Raw genomic sequence first — 24,141 nt, 5'->3', positions numbered from 1 at the left:
GATCAATTGAAAAATACAGCCTCTATCGCATACACAAGGTTTTTCTTTGATTTGACCTAGTGACCTAGTTTTTGACCCGAGATGACCCATTTTCGAACTCGGCCTAGATTTCATCAAGGTTATCATTCTGACCAATATTCATGAAGATTAATTAAAAAAATTACAGCCTCTATCGCTTTACACAAGGTTTTTCTTTGATTTGACCTAGTGACCTAGTTTTTTACCTGAGATGACCCATTTTCAAACTCGGCCTAGATTTCATCAAGGCAATCATTCTGACCAATATTCATGAAGATCAATTGAAAAATACAGCCTCTATTGCATACACAAGGTTTTACTTTGATTTGACCTAGTGACCTAGTTTTTGATCCGAGATGACCCATTTTCGAACTCGGCCTAGATTTCATCAAGGTTATCATTCTGACCAAAATTCATGAAGATTAATTGAAAAATACAGCCTCTATCGCATACACAAGGTTTTTCTTTGATTTGACCTAGTGACCTAGTTTTTGACCCGAGATGACCCATTTTCAAACTCGGCCTAGATTTCATCAAGGTTATCATTCTGACCAATATTCATGAAGATTAATTGAAAAATACGGCCTCTATCGCATACACAAGCTAAATGTTGACAGACGACAGACGACAGACGACGGACGACAGACGCCGGACATTGAGCGATCAGAAAAACTCACCTGAGCATTGCTCAGGTGAGCTAAAAATGCACATTTTCACCTTGTGACACGCCTAGCTCAAAAAGTACTTGATATAGATTCATGAAACCTTGCCTTAGTCTTAATCATGATATGAATTTACGTATCTCCTATTTCTAATCTGGGTCCGCGCCCTATTTCTAGAGTTATGGCCCCTGAAATAGTCAAAAATGCACATTTTCACCTTGTGACATGCCTAGCTCAAAAAGTATTTGATATAAATTGATGAGTGTTTATCATGATATGAACTTGCGCACCTACTATTTTTTATCTGGGTCTGCCCCCTATTTCCAGAGTTATGGCCCCTGAAATAGTAAAAAAATCACACCCTATGTCCTACAGACACATTCTAGTTTTATTAAATACAGACTTGGTTGATAAATTTTAACAAAACGTTTTTCTCTTTAATAAGACTTTATACATGTGTGCCATGGAAAAATCAATGCAGAAAATTTAATGTTAATTTGAACAATAGCTTTCCTCAAAATATACTGCCTCAGGCAAAACCTTTTGTTAAATACTTTGAGCTTTCAGGGTTAATTTGGTTTGTCTAAATGTCATGTTCAAGGTCCATGCTTTTTCCATGACACACATGTATAAAGTGGGAATTTTTTTGTTAGAATTTATCAATCAATGCTGTATTTAATAAAATTAAGATAGTAATAGACAATATGAGGCCATTGCTTAACAACTCCACAATTTTTGTTAGTGTTGCTTCGATATTTATTTACCCCCCCCACTTTTTCCCAGTTTGAGAGTGTACCACTTTTCCCAATATTAATCAGAGTATACTGATATACTGTCATTTTAATGTTTATTTAGTTTACAATATCTGCTGAAAATCAAACCCTTTAATATCTCAACTAATGAAAATGTTTTAGCTTTTTGGTAAAGTTCGTCCATTGAAAATCAGTAAATTTGATTAGATCACTTTGTGGCCCCTGTTTATAAAAAAGTATTCAGTACAATTTAAAATGCGACATATTGTGTTTAATGCCAATTGCATAGTTATTTTATCATGAAAGTTTCAGGTAAAGGTTTGAACCATTTTAAAAAAAATAACAGAAATTGTGTTCCTGGCTGGTCACATGTCAGATTACCCCACCCACTTTAAATGTGAATATATATAAAAGTAGGTCAAAACTGGTAACAGTAACACTTGTTAATGAAACTTAATACATGTAGGTATATTACCACAAAGTATAAATAAAATCAAGAAACATTTTGCGCGGACACCTAACTGGGACCCCCCCTTTGTATGAACAGTTCAAAGTGTGTTAAGATTTATTTATAGACATGACAAAGTTTTGTTTTTTTTACTTTGGTACTATTTTGTTTTTCAAGAAAATTTCAGGTTTATGTAAAAGCTTTAGTCCAGTTTTCCTGGAATTTTTACCAGTACAAACCTGATTTCAGCAAGTAATTGCAACTTCTCCACATGAATCTGGCGTGGGGAAAAAATGATTTCAGACACTGTATGTTCTATCAAACTCCGTTACTCCAAAGCCATGGGGAACAAAGCAGAAACTTAGTTGAGATATTATGCCCCAAAACACTCTAAGTTTAGTGAACACTGGATAAGAACTGCTCAAGTAAGAGGGCAGACATTGTCAATTTTTCAATTTTAAAAAGACGTCATTCAATAAGAATGGATGCAGGGAGTAAGGCTGGAAGGATATCAAGAACAATGTAAAAATCACAGTAAACTGTGGGGCAGTTATGCCCTACTCCTTGTAGAAGATCACACAAAAACATTTGTGTGAAATATTTCAAAATCAAGATAGCCATATAGAGAAAACTAGCCCCCAGCCCCTGGTGGCCCAGTTTCTTTCCAACAAATCAACATGGCTTGAAGGATTTTGGTAGAGGGTCACCTAACGGACAGTTCAGTAAAATTATTTTGAAATGGGGCCAAGGGGTTCTCAGAAGATATGAAAGTTTTTGGTAAAGAAATACTCAAGGAACATTTTCTGTGTAATCATTTTACTATCTAGCCACCAGTTTCTGAGGAAAAGATGTTTTTCCTTTTAGTTGCCAAGGCATGGATGACTTATATTCCTGTAAAATTTGTTTGCATCTGGCTTGGTGATTTAGGAGGAAATGTTCTTTAAAGAAACTGTGGATAACTAGTGGAGAGATGGACGATGGACATCCAACTATCCTAAAAGCTCTTGGTGTCAAGTTACTGAGAAACACATGCACATCATCTTATCATTACCTACTTACATGCCAAGTTTGAAGTCAATACCTTAAGGAGGTAGGTTACCTTGTTACAAGGGTAAATTCAAACTAGAAAATGCTTTTGTAAAAAAGCGCATGTCTCCCTCAATGCAAAGTCCTATAGGCAAGAAGTCAATAGGGGTCAGGAGCGAAAGTCAAAGAGACACTGATGGTTGGCTGCAATAGGGATCATCTACTTGGCATGTCCAGTCATCCTGTTAAATTTCAACACTCTTGGCCTAGTGGTTCTCAAGTCACTGTTCAGGCTCCTGTGACCTTGACCTTTGATCAAGTGACCTCAAAATAAATAGGGGTCATCTACTCTGCATGTCCAATCATCCTATTAAGTTTCAACATTGTAGGTCAAGTGGTTCTCAAGTTATTTCCAAAGAATGATTTTACATGAACAGGCCACTGTGACCTTGACCTTTAATAAACTGACCCCAAAATCAATAGGGGCCATCTACTCTGCATGTTCAATCATCCTATGAAGTTTCAACATTCTGGGTCAAGTGGTTCTCAAGTTATTGATCGGAACTGGTTATCAATGTTCAGGCCCCTGTGACCTTGACCTTTAACGGAGTGACCCCAAAAACAATAGGGTCATTTACTCTGCATGAACAATCATCCTATGAAGTTTCAACATTCTGGGTCGAGAGGTTCTCAAGTTATTGATTGGAAATGGTTTTCCATGTTCAGGCCCTGTGGCCTTGACCTTTAACAGAGTGACCCTAAAATCGTTAGGGGTTCATCTACTCTGCATGACCAATCATCCTATGAAGTTTCATCATTCTGGGTCAAGTGGTTCTCAATAACTGACCGAAATGGTTTTCAATGTTCAGGCCCCTGTGACCTTGGACCTTTCACAGAGTGACCCCAAATCAATAGGGGTCATCTACTCTGCATGATCAATCATCCTATCAAGTTTCAACATTCTGGGTCAAGTGGTTCTCAAGTTACTGACCGGAAATGGTTTTCAATGTTCAGGCCCCTGTGACCTTGACCTTTAATGGAGTGACCCCAAAATCGATAGGGGTCATCTACTTTGCATGTACAATCATCCTATGAAGTTTCAACATTCTGGGTCAAGTGGTTCTCTAGTTATTGATCGGAAATGGTTTTCCATGTTCAGGCCCCTGTGACCTTGACCTTTGATGGAGTGACCCCAAAATCAATAGGGGTCATCTACTTTTTATGACCAATCATCCTATGAAGTTTCAACATTCTGGGTCAAGTGGTTCTCTAGTTATTGATCGGAAATGGTTTTCCATGTTCAGGCCCCTGTGACCTTGAGCTTTGATGGAGTGACCCCAAAATCAATAGGGGTCATCTACTCTTTATGACCAATCATCCTATGAAGTTTCAACATTCTGGGTCAAGTGGTTCTCTAGTTATTGATCGGAAATGGTTTTCAATGTTCAGGCCCCTGTGACCTTGACCTTTGACAGAGTGACCCCAAAATCAATAGGGGTCATCTACTCTTCATGACAAATCATCCTATGAAGTTTCAACATTCTGGGTCAAGTGGTTCTCTAGTTATTGATCGGAAATGGTTTTCAATGTTCAGGCCCCTGTGACCTTGACCTTTGACGGAGTGACCCCAAAAACAATAGGGGTCGTCTACTCCAGCAGCCCTACCATCCTATGAAGTTTGAAGGTTCTAGGTCAAATGGTTCTCCAGTTATTGCTCGGAAATGAAGTGTGACGTACGGATGGACGGACGGAAGGACGGACGGACGGACAGGGCAAAAACAATATGTCTCCTGGGGGAGACATAATTAGTTGAACCGCAGCATTCTTTTGTATTTCGTGTAATATGAAGTTTTAACTGCTACAATCTCAATTTCGTTTGTCTCTATCCCTTCAAGTTAAATTTTTATCCAGGTTTGAAGAACATGACCCTCCAAAGGTATTTCATATTGAAAGAAGAAGGAAAATACGGATATTTAACACTTTTCAGTGTATTTTAGTTTCATCGATATCCGTAGAAGTCTGCATAATTGATAATTTTACTAATATGCACGTTAGCTTTCTAATATAAGCTTAAAATGTACATGTCGCGGGGCTCATGTTTCCATGGTAACGCATTTTCTCTCATTTTTAAACAACTATGTATAAAAATAGGGGTTTTCGACGGCCTCAGTGCCATTCTGTTAATGACCAACATGGAATATTTGGGTAATATTATTAGCAAAATACTAAGCACTTTACATGGTACCCTATTTTTCTTAAAGTTTAAAGTAACCATGGCAACAGAGATGTTTAAAATAGCTTATATCTTGCTTTTTGTCCTAATTTTTTATAAAAAGTATTGAATAAGATTATCTTTCTAGTTGATGTAGCTTTAAAACATATTATTTCTAACGTAAGTTATATTTTCGTGTTATCTGCATTTATTCAAACAAATTTCACAGCTTAGAATACTTACAGCAGTACCCCTCGTCTGGAATTTTTCATGGAAAAATCGTTCAGCATGCTGCTTTTATTCTCATGGATATTGTTGAAATGAAAATAAAAAGCCGAAGCTGTGTTTCTTAAATAGACCAGTGTCAACGCTTTTAAATTTTACATTTAGATACATAGGTCACGGGCTTCGTTTCCATGGTAACATCAATTAAATTCAAGATACCACAATTTTCTACTGAAATTGCAACAATTTTAGATCTTAGTTTTAGTACATAAGTAACAAATTATCAACGGAACCTGAAAAATAGGTATTACAAATCAAACTGCTAGATTTTTTATTTGAAAATGGCCGTAACAGTAACCTTTCACCCAACTATATTCCAAATAACATGCTTATCATCATCCATTTTCTTACATTCCGCATAACATTTCAATATATCTACATAAAAGAAGCAAAATATTGATTATTATTCAGAGCAAAAGACTCATAAAATATTTCAGCAAATAATGGTTATTTGAAAATAGTTAAAGTAAAGAAAATGCACAGAATTACGTACTTTCAAGATAAAAGCTATTAATTGTGCGCGGTAACTGACACGTAACGTCATGACGTCAATGACGTCATTTTAAGGCAACATTGTTTTGAAGCGTTTCTGCGGCAATTTATTCATTATTTCTGCATTATTAAACCATAAAGCATCAGATCGAAGACAGGTTCATGATTAATTTTCAGAAGAATGAATATACAGACACATTTAGTTTGTCGTAAACGCCGCCGTAAATCGTCACGTTAGCTTCCGGTTGGACATGCGCACATACAAATATGAAGGTAACCTACCTCCTTAAGTTATGCTCCAGACACGAAATATGATGGACAGTTTTGACCTTTTAGCTCAGTTTGTTACCTTGACCTTTGACCTATGGAGTAGGTTCAAGAGCTCTGCACATCGCCATCAATCTATCTGCCAAGTTTAAGTCAATATCTTTCGTAGTTATAAAGTTATGCTCCGGACATAAATTAGGCCGGAAGGAAGGACATTCTTATGAACAGACCTTTATTGGGTATTTCTTTTGTCAAAAAGTACCCAACAAGTGACAGAAAAGCAGCTAGGAATGAATAGAATTTACTGTACCTATTGTCCTTTGTACCCAACCAATGTTCTCTCATTTGTTCGAACAGACAGACGCATACTGTATTACATAATATATCCGTTTTTTTTTTTCAAAACGGGCATATAAAAGGGCATAATTTTGACTAAAGTTTGAAATTATTCTATGAGGTCTACCCATGACGCCAAAGACATATGTTAAGTTCTTTCAATAAAAGCATTTGGCCTAGTAGTTTCTGAGAAAATTTGCTTTCATGAAAAAACTTAAACTTTTTGACACGTGGACGCCAGCGATAGGGTGGTTACAAAAGCTATACTCTTTTAAATAGTCAAGCTAAAAAGTGTTACACACATAAAAAACTCATCCTTTTTTGTGTCTGAAATCATTAGTCCTCCACCTCTGATTCATGTGGGGAAGTTGGCAGTTACTTGCGGAGAACATGTTTGTACTGGTACAGAATCCAGGAACACTGGTTAGGTTAACTGCCCGCCGTTACATTGCTGAAATACTGTTGAAAAACGGCGTTAAACCCAAAACAAACAAACAAAACATCCTTTTTTAGTATGTTTCTTACAAATATCTTGTAAATGTGCGACTTAAAAAAACAAGCAGGCCATGAAAGCCCTGTATCGCTCACCTGACCTATTGACCTAAAGATCATCAAGATAGTTTCATTAAGATATGGTCATAAATGTGGCCTCTAAAGTATTAACTAACTTTTCCTTTGATTTGACCCGGTGACCTAGTTTTTGACCCCAAATGACCAAAATTCAAACTTGACCTAAAGATCATCAAGATTAAAATTCTGACTAAGTTTCATGACTATACAATCATAAATGCATTGATTTGACCCAGTGACCTTGTTTTTGACCCCACCTGACCCAGATTTAAACTTGACCTACAGATCATCAAGATTAAGATTCTGACCAAGTTTCATTAAGATATGGTCATAAATGTGACCTCTAGAGTGTTAACTAGCTTTCCCTTTGATTTAATCTGGTGACCTAGTTTTTGAGCCTACATGACCAAGATTCTAACTGGACTTTGAAATCATCATGATTTACATTCTGACCAAGTTTCATAAAGACATAGTCATAAATGTGACCTCTACAGTGTTAACAAGCTTTTCCTTTGATTTGACCTGGTGACCTAGTTTTTAAACCCAGATGACCGAATATCTAATTCATCCAAGATTTTATTAAGGGGAATATTCTGACCAAGTTTCATTAAGATTGGGTCAAAACTGTGACCTCTAGAGTGTTAACAAGCTTTTTCTTTGATTTGTCCTGGTGACCTAGTTTTTGACCCCAGATAATCCAATTTCAAACTCATTCAAGATTTTATTGAGGGTAACATTCTGACCAAGTTTCATTAAGATTGGGCCAAAACTGTGACCTCTCTAGTGTTAACAAGCTTTTCCTTTGATTTGACCCTGTGACCTAGTTTTGACCCCAGATGACCCAATATCAAACTCGTCCAAGATTTTATTGAGGGTAACATTCTGACCAAGTTTCATTAAGATTAGACCAAAATTGTGACCTCTAGAGTGTTAAAAGTCAAATTGTTGACGACGGATGGATGACGGACAACGGACAGAGGGTGATCACAAAAGCTCACCTTGAGCACTTTGTGCTCAGGTGAGCTAACAAGAGCTGTCAGTGGACAGCACGCTCGACTATTCTCAGTGCTTGATAGTATAATATAAGCAATGAGTAAAACTTTAACATTACAATAAGCATATTCTAAGTCGGAGAGGGGCCATAATTCAGTCAAAATGCTTGACAGAGTTGCCTCCTCCTTTTTACAGACTGGGGTCATGATGGTAAACAAGTATGCAAAATATGAAAGCAGTATCTCAATGAACTTTGAAAATATTTGGGGTGGTACGCAAACTTTAACATTTATTCTAAGTAGAAAAGGGGCCATAATTCAGTCAAAATGCTTGATAGAGTTGCCTCCTCCTTTTTACAGACTGGGGTCATGATGTTAAACAAGTATGCAAAATATGAAAGCAATATCTCAATGGACTTTGAAAATATTGGAGTGGTACGCAAACTTTAACATTTTTGTGACGCTCATGCTCACGCCGACGCCGGGGCAAGTAGGATAGCTCCCCTATTCTTTGAATAGTCGAGCTAAAAACTGTCCCTGTGTCAATAAACCCTGTGAACTAGGCACAAAATTAAACTTCAGAATGTAATGGAATACAGACTCTATATTGATAAACTGTAAATAATTAAACACCTATTGACACTAACTAGCAATTAATTGTATGTGTGCACTGACATTCCTGTTCTTACTGCTGTTTTAACGTTTCTATCACCTGGAAATGTCTAAATAGGATGTGCACATGTGAACTGACAAGAACTGAATGCACAATCACCCTGACCTTTGTATTTAACTGAAAAGGTCAATAAACAGTTCATCAAGGGAGGCACCTATGGATATCTGTAGTTCTGGTGTTCATGTCTTGATGAGAAGCTTGAAATTTAAACTTACACTGACGTCTGACCTCGACATTATCTGGCAAAATGTGTGCAGTGTGTCATCTACTGCCACCTTCATGTTTGCAAACCTAAAAAAATAACAGACTCTTATAACACCTGCACTGTAACAATTTTTCAACAAATGCATTTGTTTTCTGTTTGGGATGAGGGGGGTTAGGTGCAGTCGAATGAGGAAAACAAAATAGAAGTTAGTGCGACAAATGTAACTGAAACTGGAGAAAAAACAAACATTTGGAAGGGAGTTTGGGGTAGTAGTGTGTGTGTGTGTGTGTGCGTGTGTGTGTGCGTGTGCGTGTGCGTGTGTTCTTTGATACTGCACTTTGTCTCAATGACCTCTATGATTATGTGAAGTTTCAATAAAATGCCATTAATACTTTTCAAGTTATACTCCGGACAAAAGTGTGACAGACGAACAGACTGTCTGACGGATGGACAAACCATCAATCTATCATTTTGTGAAGTTTCATTGAAATGCCATTAATACTTTTCAAGTAATGCTCCGGACAAGCCTTATTTTGTACAATAAAGGGAGATAATTCAACAAGAGGGTCATGATGACCCTGGATAGCTCACCTGAGTAATATGAGCTACATGTTTCAAATGTCAAACTGATGCTAAAATATTAATAAGTAGGTCACATTTATGGTCAGTGAACATCAGTTTTAAGATCGGTGTGCAAAACTGTACATGTCATCCAAATTTCCAGACTGCATCTTAAAAAACAAGAAAGTAGGTCAGAAGGTCTCATTCATGGTCACTGAAATTCAGTTTTAAGTTCAGTCTGCAATTGTACATGTCATCCAATTACAAAGCTGTATCTTAAACAAGAGGGCCATGATGGCCCTATATCGCTCACCTGAGTTAAGTTGCTTGCTTGAACAAACTTCTATGCTAAATCTTCAAAAACAAAAAAGTAGGCGAGTAGGTCAAAGTAAGGATAATTTAAGATAACTTCTGAAATCTGTATGAAAAATTATAGTTAGTCAAAATCTCTTTGCTATAGCTTCAAAAACAAGAAAGTAGGTCAGCAGGTCAAGGTTATGACTATTAACGAAATTTGAGTATTGAAATCTGTATCAAAATCAGACAAGAAGATTTTTAAAGTTTTTTTCCTATAAAAGTCTATGTTAAACTTGGGACCCCCTGAGTGGGGCCTCTTTTCACCTCAGGGGCATAATTTGAATAATTTTAGTAGAGAATCCTTATGGAAATGCAACATACCAAATATCAAAAGCCTATGCCTTGCAGTTTCAGACAAGAGGATTTTTAAAGTTTTTTCCTATATAAGTCTATGTAAAATTTTAGACCCACGATGTGGGGCCTCTTTTCACCCAGGGGCACAATTTGAACAATCTTCTTTGAGGACCCGAAGGCAATGCTACATACCAAATACCAAAGGCCTAGAAGTTGTGGTTTCAGACAAGAAGAATTTTAAAGTTTTTTCCTATATAAGTCTATGTAAAACTTGGGACCCCAAGGGCAGGGCCTCTTTTCAACCTCATAATTTGAATAAACTTGGCAGAGGACCACTAGGCAATGCAAAATACCAAATATCAAAAGCCTAGGCCTTGCAGTTTCAGACAAGAAGATTTTTAAAGTTTTTTCCTATATAAGTCTATGTAAAACTTGGGACCCCAAGGGCAGGGCCTCTTTTCAACCTCATAATTTGAATAACCTTGGCAGAGGACCACTAGGCAATGCAACATACCAAATATCAAAAGCCTAGGCCTTGCAGTTTCAGACAAAAAGATTTTTAAAGTTTTTTCCTATAAAAGTCTATGTTAAACTTGGGACCCCCTGAGTGGGGCCTCTTTTCATCTCAGGGGCATAATTTGAATAATCTTAGTAGAGAATCATTAGACAATGCAACATACCAAATATCAAAAGCCTATGCCTTGCAGTTTCAGATAAAAAGATTTTTAAAGTTTTTTCCTATATAAGTCTATGTAAAACTTGGGACCCCAAGGGCGGGGCCTCTTTTCAACCTCATAATTTGAATAACCGTGGTAGAGGACCACTAGGCAATGCAACATACCAAATATCAAAAGCCTAGGCCTTGCAGTTTCAGACAAAAAGATTTTTAAAGTTTTTTCCTATATAAGTCTATATAAAACTTGGGACCCTCGGGGCAGGGCCTTTTTTCACCCCAGGATAAAAATTTGAACAGTCTTGGTAGAAGACCACAAGGCAATACTACATACCAAAATACCAAAGGCCTAGGTCTTGTGGTTTCAGACAAGAAGTTTTTTTTAAACATTTCCTATATAAGTCTATGTAAAACTTGTGACCAGATGGGTGGGGCCTCTTGTCACCTCAGGGGCATAATTTGAATAATCTTGGTAGAGGACCACTAGGCAATGCAACATACCAAATATCAAATATACCCTGCAGTTTCGACAAGAAGATTTTTGAAGTTTTTACCTATATAAGTCTATTTAAAACTTGAGATCCCCCGGAGCAGGGTTTCATTTCATCCCAGGGTAATAATTTGAAAATCTTGGTAGAGGACCAAAAGGCAATGCTACATACCAAATATCAAAGGCCTAGATTTTATGGTTTCAGACAAGAAGATTTTTAAAGTTTTTTTTCCTATATAAGTCTATGTAAAGTTTGAGACTCCTCTTTTCACCCCAGGGGCATAATTTGAACAATCTTCATAGAGGACTATTAGATGATGTTACAAGCCAAATATCAAGGCTCTACACCTTGCGGTTTTGGACAAGAAGATTTTTTAAGTTTTTCCTTTCAGTTGCCGTGGCAACGAGAGTTCTGTGTGGAATTAAATTCTTTCTACAATTTTGAAAAGGGGCCATCCTGTGAAGTTTCATCAAAATTGAACTGGTGGTTTAGGGGATGTTGCTTAAACAAATGTTAAAGGAAAGTGTGGACAGACGTACGACAGACACCAGACGGTGAGCAATCACAATAGCTCACCCTCAGCCTTTGGCTCAGGTGAGCTAAAAACAAGAAAGTAGGTCAGTAGGTCACATTCATGGTCACTGAAAGTCAGTTTTGAGATCTGTGTGCTAAATTGTATATGCCATCCAAATTTCAAAGCTGTATCTTAAACAAAAGGGTCATGATGACCCTGTATCGCTCACCACAGAAATATGAGCTACATGTTTCAAATGTCAAACTGATGATTGTTAGAAATTTTTTGGAAGATTTTCCTATGTACAATCAAGTAACCCCTGGGGCGGGGCCAAAATTATCACGGGGGTCATGATTTGAACAATGTTTGTAGAAGTCTACTGGGCAATGTTACATATCAAATATCTAAGATCTAGGCCTTCTGGTTTATTTTTAGCAAATTTATGAAGTTTTCCCTATGTACAATCCAGTAACCCCTGGGGCTGAGTCAATCTGACCCCGGGGGTCATGATTTGAACAAATTTTGTAGAGGTCCACTACGTAATGCTACATGTCAAATATCTAAGCTCTAGGCCTTCTGGTTTATTTTTAGAAAATTTTGAAGATTTTTTTATGTACAATCAAGTAACCCCATGGGACGGGGTCATGATTTGAACAAATTTTGTAGAAGTCCACTAGGCAATGCTACATGTCAAATATCAAAGATCTAGGCCTTCTGTTTTATTTTTAGAATTTTTTTGAAGATCTTCCTATGTAAAATCAAGTGACCCCTGCGGGGGGTGGGGGGGGGGGGAAGAGGGAGGGGTTTCAATTTTGACCCGGGGGTCATGATTTGAACAAATTTTGTAGAGGTCCACTATGCAATGCTACATGTCAAATATCTAAGCTCTAGGCCTTCTGATCTATTTTTAGAAAAATTTGGAAGATTTTCCGATGTACAATCAAGTGACCCCTGGGGCAGGGCCAATTTTGATCCCAGGGGTCTGATTTGAACAAATTTTGTAGAGGTCCACAAGGCAATGCTACATGTCAAATATCTAAGCTCTAGGATTTCTGGTTTATTTTTAGATAAGTTTTGAAGATTTTCCTCTGTAAAATCAAGTGACCGCTGCGGGGTGGGGGGGGGGGGTCAATTTTGACCCAGGAGTCATGATTTGAACAAATTTTGTAGAGGTCCACTAGGCAATGCTACATGTCAAATATCTAAGCTCTAGGATTTCTGGTTTATTTTTAGATAATTTTTGAAGATTTTTCTATGTACAATCAAGTAACCCCATGGGGCGAGATCAATTTGACCCCGGGGGTCATGATTTGAAACTTTTTTGTAGAGGTCCACTAGGCAATGCTACATGTCAAATATCTAAGCTCTAGGCCTTCTGGTTTATTTTTAGAAAATTTCTGAAGATTTTCCTATGTAAAATCAAGTGACCCCTGGGGCAGAGTCAATTTGACCCCGGGGATCATGATTTGAACAAATTTTGTAGAGGTCCACTAGGCAATGCTTCATGTCAAATGGTTTATTTTTTTTTTTTATTTTGATGATTTTCCTATAGAAATCTATGCAAAATCAAGTGACCCCTGGGGCGGGGCCAATTTTGACCCCCGGGTCATGTTTTGAACAACTTTAGTAGAGGTCCACTAGGCAATGCTACATGTCAAATATCTAAGCTCTAGGGCTTCTGGTTTTTGAGAAGAAGATTTTTAAAGTTTTTACTTTCGGTTGCCATGGCAACCAGAGTTCTTCATGGAATCCAATTCTTTGAGAAAGTTTTGTAGAGCTTCATCCAATGAACATTCCTGTGAAGTTTGGATGAAATTGGCCTATCGGTTTATGAGTAGATGTCGTTTAAAGTAAAAGTTTACGGACGCCGGATGACGGACGCAGGACGGTGAGTGATCCTTATAGCTCACCCTGAGCCTTTGGCTCTGGTGTCTCAGCTAAAAAAACTAGATGTGTGTCCATAGGACACAGGTGCCCCCCCCCCCCACTCCTGCCCCTGTAACATGGTTTAATGACTCAGGTTAAACAATTTTTAAGATATTTGCAACACAAACGTTTAAGAACCCTATGTGTATTTTTCACTTAGCTGGCCATAACTCTGGCCTAGCTGAGTAAAATCCTAAACAGAACCAAAACTATAACTAGAAATGTGTACATGGGACACAGATGCCCCCACTACATGACATTAAAATGACAATTAATTCCTAGGTCAGGGGCCATAACTCCTACAATACTGAATGAATCCGGACGCGAAACCCCAGCTGCACAACTGCACATGCTGACCAACATTCCTGTAAACTTTGGTAACTCTAATGCTACGTGCAACACAACATTAAAATGACCAGTTTTTAACTAAGTCAGGGGCAATAACTCCTACATGACTTAATGAATCCGGACGCAAAACCCCAGGTGCACAACTGCACATGCTGACCAACATTCCTGTAAACTTTGGTGACTCCAGGTCAAACACTTTTGGAGCTATGCGCGACACAACATTAAAATGACCAAATTTTTACTAAGTCAGGGGCCATAACTCCTACAATACTAAATAAATCCGGATGCAAAACCCCAGGCATGACTGAATGAATCTGGACGCGAAGCCCAGGTGCACAACTTCACATGCTGACCAACATTCCTGTAAAGTTTTGTGACTCTAAGTCAAATACTTTTGGAGCTAGGCGCGACACAACATTCTCGGAAGGACGGACAGACGGACAAGGGCAAATCTATATGCCACCGAAGTGGGGGCATAAAAAGCTATAAAACAATCCTCTAATGTTTTATGAATCTAAGTTGAGTAAATTTTAACAAACATGTTTCACAAACATTTTGTTTTGAGTAAGTTTGGACAAGAAGTCTGTCTTGTGTATTGAAATAATGATTGTAGGTAAAATATTTTCGGAGCTACGCACAACATAAATGACAATTTTTTCCTAAGTCAGGGGCCATAACTCCTACAATACTGAATGAATCCGGATGCGAAACCCCAGGTGCACAACAGTTAACTGCCGACCAAAATTCCTGTAAACTTTGGTGACTCTAGGTCAAATACTTTTGGAGCTACGTGCAACACAACATTAAAATGACCAATTTTTAACTAAGTCAGGGGCCATAACTCCTACAATACTAAATAAATCCGGATGCAAAACCCCAGGTGCACAACTGCACATGCTGACCAACATTCCTGTAAACTTTGGTGACTCTAGGTCAAATACTTTTGGAGCTATGTGCAACACAACATTAAAATGACCAATTTTTTACTAACTCAGGGGCCATAACTCCTACACGACTGAATGAATCCAGAGATGGACATACGAATATAGTTAAAGGAAATCAAAATAGCTCAAAATCTTGTTCCTGTGTGCTAAACACTTAACAGTAAGTCAATTTGCACTTAAAACATAATGAAAAGCTATGTTGCCAAGTTATCAAAATTCTTAGAAGTCTTGACCTTGATCAAATGTTGTCCAAAAACTATTCCAACTCAAGTGAAAATAACTGAACTATAACATTCTAATGATATACACAACTAGGCTTGGCACTGATATCTCCTGCATATTTTGGTGGAATTCCATGCAGTGATGTAAAAGAAGTATTCAAAACAACAAAGCGCTACTGAAAATCACTGAACTACAACATGCCAATAATATGCACACTTATGCTTGGCACTGATCACTCTTGTAATGGAAACCCAACAAAATAATTTAGGAAAAGTGGCCAAAACATCACAACATTGATGAATCAAGGGCCACAACTCCTCTGAAAATCACTAAACTGGAATACCCAAGATATGCATAAATAGGCTTTTGTTTGAAAGTGTAAGAAGTGACTTTTTTATGGGGAGTCTATACCTTGAATAAGTTTTCAAGTTATGGTCCGGACACAAAATATGATGGGCAGATTTAACCTTTTGAGTTCAACGTATGACCTAAAACCTGCGTCATCCATTCTGCACATCTTCTCCTCATCATTAATCAATACGCCAAGTATGAAGTCATTATTTTAAATGATTTTTAAGCTGTGCTACATACATGAAACATGATGTCAGATTTTGTAATTTCAGCTCAATTTGTGACCTTAACCTTTGACCTACCAATTCACTATTATGCACTCTGCATATTGTCTCATTACTATCTACCTGTATGCCAAGTTTAATGTCAATGCCTCAATTGGTATTTAGTTATGCTCCTGACACAAAATGTGTCAGACAGATGCACTTGCCATCACATAATATTGGTACTCACCATTCTTTAAAAAAAAAAAAACATATTAAAAAGAAATATTATCAATAACATAACCTTGCTTGCAAACAAAATATTGAGAATACCTTCTCATTACATGATCTTCAGTTTTATTGTTCATCTTGCTGGCCAAGGAAAATGCATGTCCCCACAAATTGTTCTGAATTGCCCAGTCAAGTGCATCCTGTAAATATAGGGAGTAAAATATTCAGGTTTTCTCATCATAATTTAAGGTATCACTTCAAAGGGTCATGACTGCCCTAAATCACTTACTTGAATATTTATAAACAGGAGTGTTCAGTAAACTTGTGTATACTCCTTGAATATAACCTGGGCACAAGAAATAAGCAAATATTGGTTTTATAGAAAATAATGTACTAGAGCTATCACAAAAGGTGATGCATAACCCCACTAAAAGCCTTGTATTAAAAGTTTACAATGGTAAACTATCTACTCAATGTACCTTTTATGTTATATTTGACTAACTGATATACATGAAATTTCTTTCAGTGGATTAAAAGTTACCTTAAATTACAAAATGTTACAGCAAGAGGGTCCCAAAGGCCTCGAACCACTCACTTTTATTCAGCAGAAACCATTTTCAGTCTTGCAGACACTGTGTTATTGACCTTTGACCCATTGTCCCAAAGCAATAATGGTCATCTGTTGGTACATACTGACCCCAAAAAGTATATGGGTCATCAACTAATAAGAGGCAATCATCCTATTAAGTGTGATGACTCAAAGCCAAAGTATTCTCAATTTATTGATCTGAAACTGTCTTCAGTTTTGAGATCACTGTGACCTTGACCTTTGACCCATTGTCCCAAAATAATAGGGATCATCTGCTAGCTACAGGCAATAATGCTATTAAGTTATTAAAATGAGCTCAACCTAACGGCACATAATATGCCTGTGCACAAGCAGAACAAGACTAGATGCCCACGGGCAACATGGCCAGCCCGCCAGTTGTCAAAAGGACTAACAGAACCAAGTTTTAACATTTGACCTCTAAGTATGACCTTGACCTAGGAGGTAGGGGTCTGGGGGTTGAATGCGACACTCTGTCTCATTGAGGCAAACATTTATGCCAAATAAAAAAAGACTGCTTTATGCATGGCAAAGTTACAGCCTGGAAAAGCTCTCAAGTGACCTTTGAGATAGGGACCCGAGTTTTGCGCACAACACTCAGTCTTATAGAGGTGAACATTTTCCCCAAAGAAAATAAGATTGCTCCATATTTATCAAAGTTATGGCCTGGACAAGCTCTAAAATGACCGTTGACCCCCAACTGTGACCTTGACCTTTGAGATACGAAAGTGGGGCTTTGCACATGACACTCCATCTCACTGAGTTAAAACTTCATGCCAAATATAAACAAAATTCCTCAATGCATGACAAAGTTATGGGCTTAACAAGATCTGACGTGACCTTTGACCTCCAACTGTGACCTTGACCTTTGATATAGGAATTTGGGGTTTGTACAGGACAATCCGTCTCACTGAGGTTAACATTCATGCCAAATATAAACAAGATTGCTCCATGCATGTCAAAGTTATGGTCCGGACAAACAAATCACAGACATGCACAGACACACGCACATACAGTGAACAGCCATTTGGACAACTATGTTTTCACTTTTGCAAAGGTGCTCGACAAAAAAATGGGCATTAAAAACAACAATACAGTAGAATTCCGCTATTAAGACCACCCGTGGTTCTTTGTAAAACTGGTCTTATTAGCGGTCTGGTCTGATTAGTGGACAAGGCTGTACGGGAAAGGTCTGGCAGACTTTCCGTTTTCGTTTTTCCATGACTATGTTAGTATCAGATACGAAAGAAGACTGATAAAGATAAGCATTTCATTAGCCTTAAATACTTGATCACTGTGTTAATCAAAGAATTACGGATCAAACTGTGTATTAATTAAGGACGCACTTAACTGATAATGATTTGAATTTTGACCAATTAAAAACAATTACAACAATATCAAACCTTTTTAAACTTCATTCTCTGCTGAAATCCCAAACGTATTTACATTAATAATAACAAACAAACACCGTTTAGATATAATTAAATCCGTTTTAATCTGGTCAATTCGATCAGCGGGCGATCAGCGGGCATTCGTCTAATTACAAATAAATTAATTATTTCAACAATTTCTTATGTTAAATAGCGATGTAAAACACCAAACATCTTTAAACAATTTCAGGCAATCAAACAGTTTGATACGTTGTTTTGATAACATTTAAAAGACCTGTTAGCAATTAACACAATGTACACGCTTAACGTGTTAACACAATGTCGCACGTGTTAATTCCCGCGGCGATTCGCGGTAACATACAGAAAAATTTGAGTGGTCGTAATTGCGGTGATTAATTAAGTGTGAAAAAGTCAAACAGTTCTGAAATTGGTGGTCGCATTAGTGGATTAGCGGTCTGGTCGCATTTTCGGACAAACGACCATTGGTTTTAAGAAGGAAATATTCCGTTCTTTGCAAAATCGGTCGTATTAGCGGTGCGGTCGTAATTTCGGCGTGGTCGTAAGTAGGAATTTTACTGTATTTTCAAGTGTGTGTGAGGGGGATGTATGGGGAAGTGCAATGTGAATGAGGGATACTAAGATGCAATACCAAGAAACTCTAATCCCTGAGGCCTTAATCTGTCAGTCAATGACCAAAAAAAAAAAAATAGGGATCATCCTCAAGTGGTAGTTTGTCATTGTGCAAAGTATGAATTTAAGGCAGTAGCTAATATACTTTCTGACTTAGAGCCAGGAAATGAACAAATCTGGACCCCTGTGGCCTTGACCTGTGAGCCACTGACCCAAAAATCCATAGGGATTTTACTCCAGTGATACTTAGTCATGGTGTACAGTATAAAAGCTGTAGCTATTATATCTAATGACTTACAGACTGGAAACCACTTTCAGTCTCCCCATTACTGTGACCTATTGACCCTAAAACAATAGGGATCCTCCTCAAGTGGTGGTAAGTCATCATGTTAAGTATATAGCACAAATACTTTGTGACTTAGAGCCTGGCAATGAAATAAATTATCAGAAATTTAGTCAGGTCGCTTTAACTTTCACCTTTGAGCAAATGACCACAAAATGAACAGTGGAAACGCACACATTAGAAGTGAAAAGGCATTGAATGTTTTAATTTTCAAAGCCATATCTTACTATCTTTATATTTTGACACAGATATATAATAAGACCCAAAAGTCTCGAAAACGTGCATGTCAGCTTTATGTTGATGAAGATTATATCAAGTTTCATTTCAATCCAATGGAAACTGTAAGAAGTGTTGAGTACACAATGTTCTTATGAAGTTGTACTATTTCAATATCAACAAGGCAGTCTGAAAGACAGCTAAATCCCCCGCCACTGCTATGGATAGTGAAAGGGTAAAACCTTTGATTTTAGCTGTGACCTTAACCTTGAACTGACATGGCCGACTCATGAATTCTGCACAACGTCTTGGTGAGGTGATCATTTGACCAAAGTTTCATGAAAATCCTTTAAGGGGTTTAGGAGATACAGAGCTGAAACCTTTGACCTTCAGTTGTGACCTTGACCTTGAGTTGACATGGCTGACTCATGAGTTCTTGATGAGGTGATCATTTGACTCAAGTTTGATGAAAGTCCTTCAAGGGGTTAAGGAGATACAGAGTGGACACCAAATGGAAGGCTCAAACCTTCGACCCTTAGTTGTGACCTTGACCTTGAGCTGGCATGGTTGACTCATAATTTCTGCACATCGTTCTGATGAGGTAATCATTTGACCCAAGTTTTATAAAATTCCTTCAAGGGGTTTAGGAGATATAGAGCGGACACGAAATGGAAGGCTCAAACCTTTGACCTTCAGTTGTGACCTTGACCTTGAGCCGACATGGCTGACTCATAAGTTCTGCACATCGCCTTGATGAGGTGATCGTTTGACCCAAGTTTGATGAAAATCCTTCAAGGGGTTTAGGAGATATAGAGCGGACACAAAATGGAAGGTTCAAACCTTTGACCCTAAGTTGTGACCTTGACCTTGAGCCGGCATGACTGACTCATGGGTTCTGCACATCGTCTTGATGAGGTGATCATTTGACCCAAGTTTTATAAAATTCCTTCAAGGGGTTTAAGAGATATAGAGCGGACACAAAATGGAAGGCTCAAAACTTTGACCTTGAGTTGTGACCTTGACCTTGAGCCGGCATGGCTGACTTATGGGTTCTGCACATCATCTTGATGAGGTGATCATTTGACCCAAGTTTTATAAAATTCCTTCAAGGGGTTTAGGAGATATAGAGCGGACACAAAATGGCAGGCTCAAACCTTTGACCTTGAGTTGTGACCTTGACCTTGAACCGACAAGGCTGACTCATGGGTTCTGCACATCGTCTTGATGAGGTGATCATTTGACCCAAGTTTCATGAAAATCCTTCAAGGGATTTAGGAGATATGGACCGGACACGATTTTGTTACAGACGGAAGGACGGACGGAAGGACGGACGCAGACCATTCCTATAATCCCTCCGCCACGGCAGGGGATTAAAAACAGGGAAAGAAAAAATACGTTTCAAAGCTAATATATGCCTTTCAACTGAATGACAGCTGTATGTACTTGCATGCAAAACTTTAACCAAGGTGTGACGCTGATGCCAGGATGAGTAGAATACCTTTGACTATTCTTTGAATATTTGAGCTAAAAATAGCGGACATGAAAGTCCTAAAAAATACGCATATGTCCATTTTTTGCTGATGATATACACCAAGTTTCATTTCAACTGGATGGAAACTGTAGGAAGAGTCGAGTACATAATATTCTAATGTAGTTGTACTACTTCAATGTCCAAAAAACAGCCAGGACTAAAACAAGAGCACCGCCTTGCGGGTGCAGACACTCATCTGATCTTTTTGTCTCTGTATAATAGAAATACAGTGTAACTTCCGAAAACCAAACGACATCAGGACCAATCGTAAAGTTCGGTATTTGGAAGTTTCCGGAATTCAGAAGTTCGGAAATTTGCAGGCAAAGTGGACATTATGCACTATGATTATGTTTTCTTACACGTTGGATGAAGAAGATTATTATCCTTTTTAACTGTACAAATTTGTATAAAGTGATTTAATAATTATTGAATACAAACATTAATGATAATCAATTACGTATATAAATCTGGTCTAATAATAGTATAATGAATTTCCTTTTTTGTACATGTATATAAAACAATAATAGCATTTACTCAAACATTTTCCCCTTATATTTTACCATCTTTGAAGTCCCGTGTTCATCAATATTTAATGGATGTTGATAAAGCGTAGTTTAATCGATGTAACTAATCAATTAAAACATCTATCTTTCTTTCATTCAAACATTACAAAAGTATTCCACACGGAAGACATTTAATAAATCATTTTTTTTATATATTGAAAACAAATTAAAGTAATCTCTGATTAATTCTTTACTTTTGAATCAAATGATCATTTGTGATTATAATGTGTATCAAAGCAAACGTGTGCCGCTAATAGATAAACAAAAGAACATGTTGACAAATTGCAATGCACGTTTTTGGGTTAAAACATGTTAAAGACAGACCGGCATATATTTTGCTGTTCGGTCTTCAGAAGTCAATTTTAATGTTAAAATATAAACGGTCCTTCAAAAATCGTCCGGTTTTCAGAATTCGGAAGTTCCAGTTTTCGGAAGTTAAAAATATATAGAAATATTCGTGCAGTTTTCAAAGGTTTCCGGTTTTTAGAAGGTCCGGTTTTCAGAAGTTACACTGTATTGTCCGACCAATGATTTTCTAAGTCCAAACGGGGATATTATTCTTGCAAAAGCAATGTACAGTTATGGTACTTGCTGTGCAGAGTCAGCTTTTAATGGTAAATAACTGTTCCAAGTTTTAAAGCAATACCTTTGACCGTTAAGGAGAAAAACTAGAGCTATCACTGAAGGTGATGAATGTACCCCCAACCCACCCCACTTGCATGCACTGACACAGTACATTGCAATTTGACAAACACAAAGTCCCATAACTCTGCAAAATATTTATCTAAAAGAACTTAACATACATCATGCACAACTAGGGTTAGTACTAATCACCTTTGTGAAGTTTCATTAAATTGTGTGCAAGGGTTCAGGAGATTAGGCATGCACAAGACTGCATATGCAGACTGTATGCATATAGTATACTAAGGTAGCAGGGTACACTTAGATTTGAAAATTTTGGGCACGACCAGGCTTACAAGTAGCGAGTTGCAATATTGCACTTCCTAATGAGCAGAATCAGGGTGGCCATTTTATAAATTACGTGCATGTTTTGTGCTTTTAATTAATGGCAGGATCAGGACTCTCATACAAGAATACAGAGTTATCAAAACGAAAGTTTTACACATTCCATTAAAAATAGCATGCCAAAATCATCAATTTTGCACTTTTTAAACAGCCTGCAAAGATCCTGCTGCAGGAACAATGCCCAATTTTATTGCATTTCTCAATTAAATAGTCCTTACTGAACTACAGGATATAAACGGAATGGTGGTCCATCCAGCTCGTTTTTTCACAAAATATCAAAAGTTCCTGAGTATCAATCAACAAGCATGGAACCCTTCCATGATCTTAATTTCCCATGCCAAGGTGACTCACCGATTCATACAAAGCTAGCAGCAGTTAGTTTTACAACTTACATCAGAATTTTACATGTATCGGCTGTTTAAATTTTCAAAAGAATTAACAATCATTATCTCTCACCTTAATTTACAGACATCCAAAATCACGAAGTTCTAATTATAACAAATATTGACGGGGGCCAAAATTCGAAGTGTACCCTGCTACCTAACAAACAATCAAAGGCCTGAAGGGCCTGAGAGTCGGCTAATGATTGATGTACTGGTAGTATAGTCTACCAGTTTCAGTTTGGTTTTAGTTTTTTTCCCCAACTGAACAGAGATTTTGTTACAATAGATGAAATGGACTTTCAATCGATGCCTAGTAAAACTTTGATTGATATTATACAAGTATTTAAACCCAATATATTTCTCTAAAATTGAAGAGTGGTTCGCAAAAATAAAAATGTTGAAAGTACAAACTACAATTTGACAGGTGACACTAAGATACTGCCCATGACTATAAATATTTTTCCAGTAAACATTTGCCTCCGGCATTATCAAAACAGGCAATTATCGGCTGGTATATATTCGCACATGATAAAATTTGAATATGAAAATTTATATATTGAAATTTTATAGCGCGGATTGCCACATACAATTTGTAACGGATGGACGAAAGAACTGTTCAGATATTTTAGAGATAAGGGGCCTGGCAATAACCGTGTCACACGCTAGGTATTGTTCAATCATATTATAAGGGATGTGAATTTAAAGTATACTTACTTTTGCGTTTAAAGATATGTAAATGTTGCTGAGTGTCAATATATAGTGTCATGAATGTTTACACTGACAGGAAAATTGCGCATTCGAAACTAAGAGAAGTTACTCGGACTAGCTACCAATTTCGGAAAAGATAACCAATATTAATAAATGCAGTTCTTTTTTAGTTAAAACCATCATTTATTCTATTTCAGACCTGTTAACCCCTTCAAAACCATGTCAGTAGTCCCAAGTCTATGTACTTTCAATTATCCGTTTTGATTCATGTAGACAGACAGGCCCAGACTGGGCTGAAAAATGTTTGAGCCATTTTTACGTGGTCGGTAGCAGGGTGGGTTTGGGGAGGGGTGTTCCTTCCCGCTTTGAACTGCAGTCAGATTTTGAAATGGGCATTGTGGCAGGTGGTAAAAGGGCAAATGTATCAAACTGTAAAGTGGCAATATGGGGGGAGGGTGTGGGAGGATACCCCCTCCTGCAATTAGGGTTTGGGGTATCACCACAAGGAAATTTTGAAAATGTAGACCCTTGATACAGCCTTTGGTGCGATTTCTAACTGAAAATTTTATGTTTCAATTTCTAAATATTACCTCTAGATTCTTTTTAGTATTACAATATTCAAAGTATGAATGACTGTCACTTCATATTTTTACTTTCAGGTCATGCCTCAGCACTAGAATATAAGTCTGA

The 24,141-nt window shown here is 37.5% G+C and overlaps 1 protein-coding gene across 1 annotated transcript in view; it reads right to left on the bottom strand.

Annotated features, from left to right (window-relative positions):
* Positions 1 to 8,642: 8,642 nt before the first annotated feature.
* LOC128553470 (uncharacterized) overlaps positions 8,643 to 24,141 on the bottom strand; it is a 50,660-nt gene continuing 35,161 nt past the window's right edge. The window contains exons 4-5 of the mRNA XM_053534626.1: positions 16,156 to 16,253; positions 8,643 to 9,024 (exon numbers count right to left, since the gene is read on the bottom strand). Coding sequence (XP_053390601.1) covers positions 8,913 to 9,024; positions 16,156 to 16,253 — 210 coding nt within the window. The 3' untranslated portion in view covers positions 8,643 to 8,912. The remainder of the gene's footprint in view (positions 9,025 to 16,155; positions 16,254 to 24,141) is intronic.

The sequence above is a fragment of the Mercenaria mercenaria genome, unplaced genomic scaffold, assembly GCF_021730395.1.
Source record: "Mercenaria mercenaria strain notata unplaced genomic scaffold, MADL_Memer_1 contig_3868, whole genome shotgun sequence".
NCBI lineage: Eukaryota > Metazoa > Mollusca > Bivalvia > Venerida > Veneridae > Mercenaria > Mercenaria mercenaria.
Note: the sequence above shows the minus strand (reverse complement) of the source record. Positions and strands in the feature narration are given on the sequence as shown.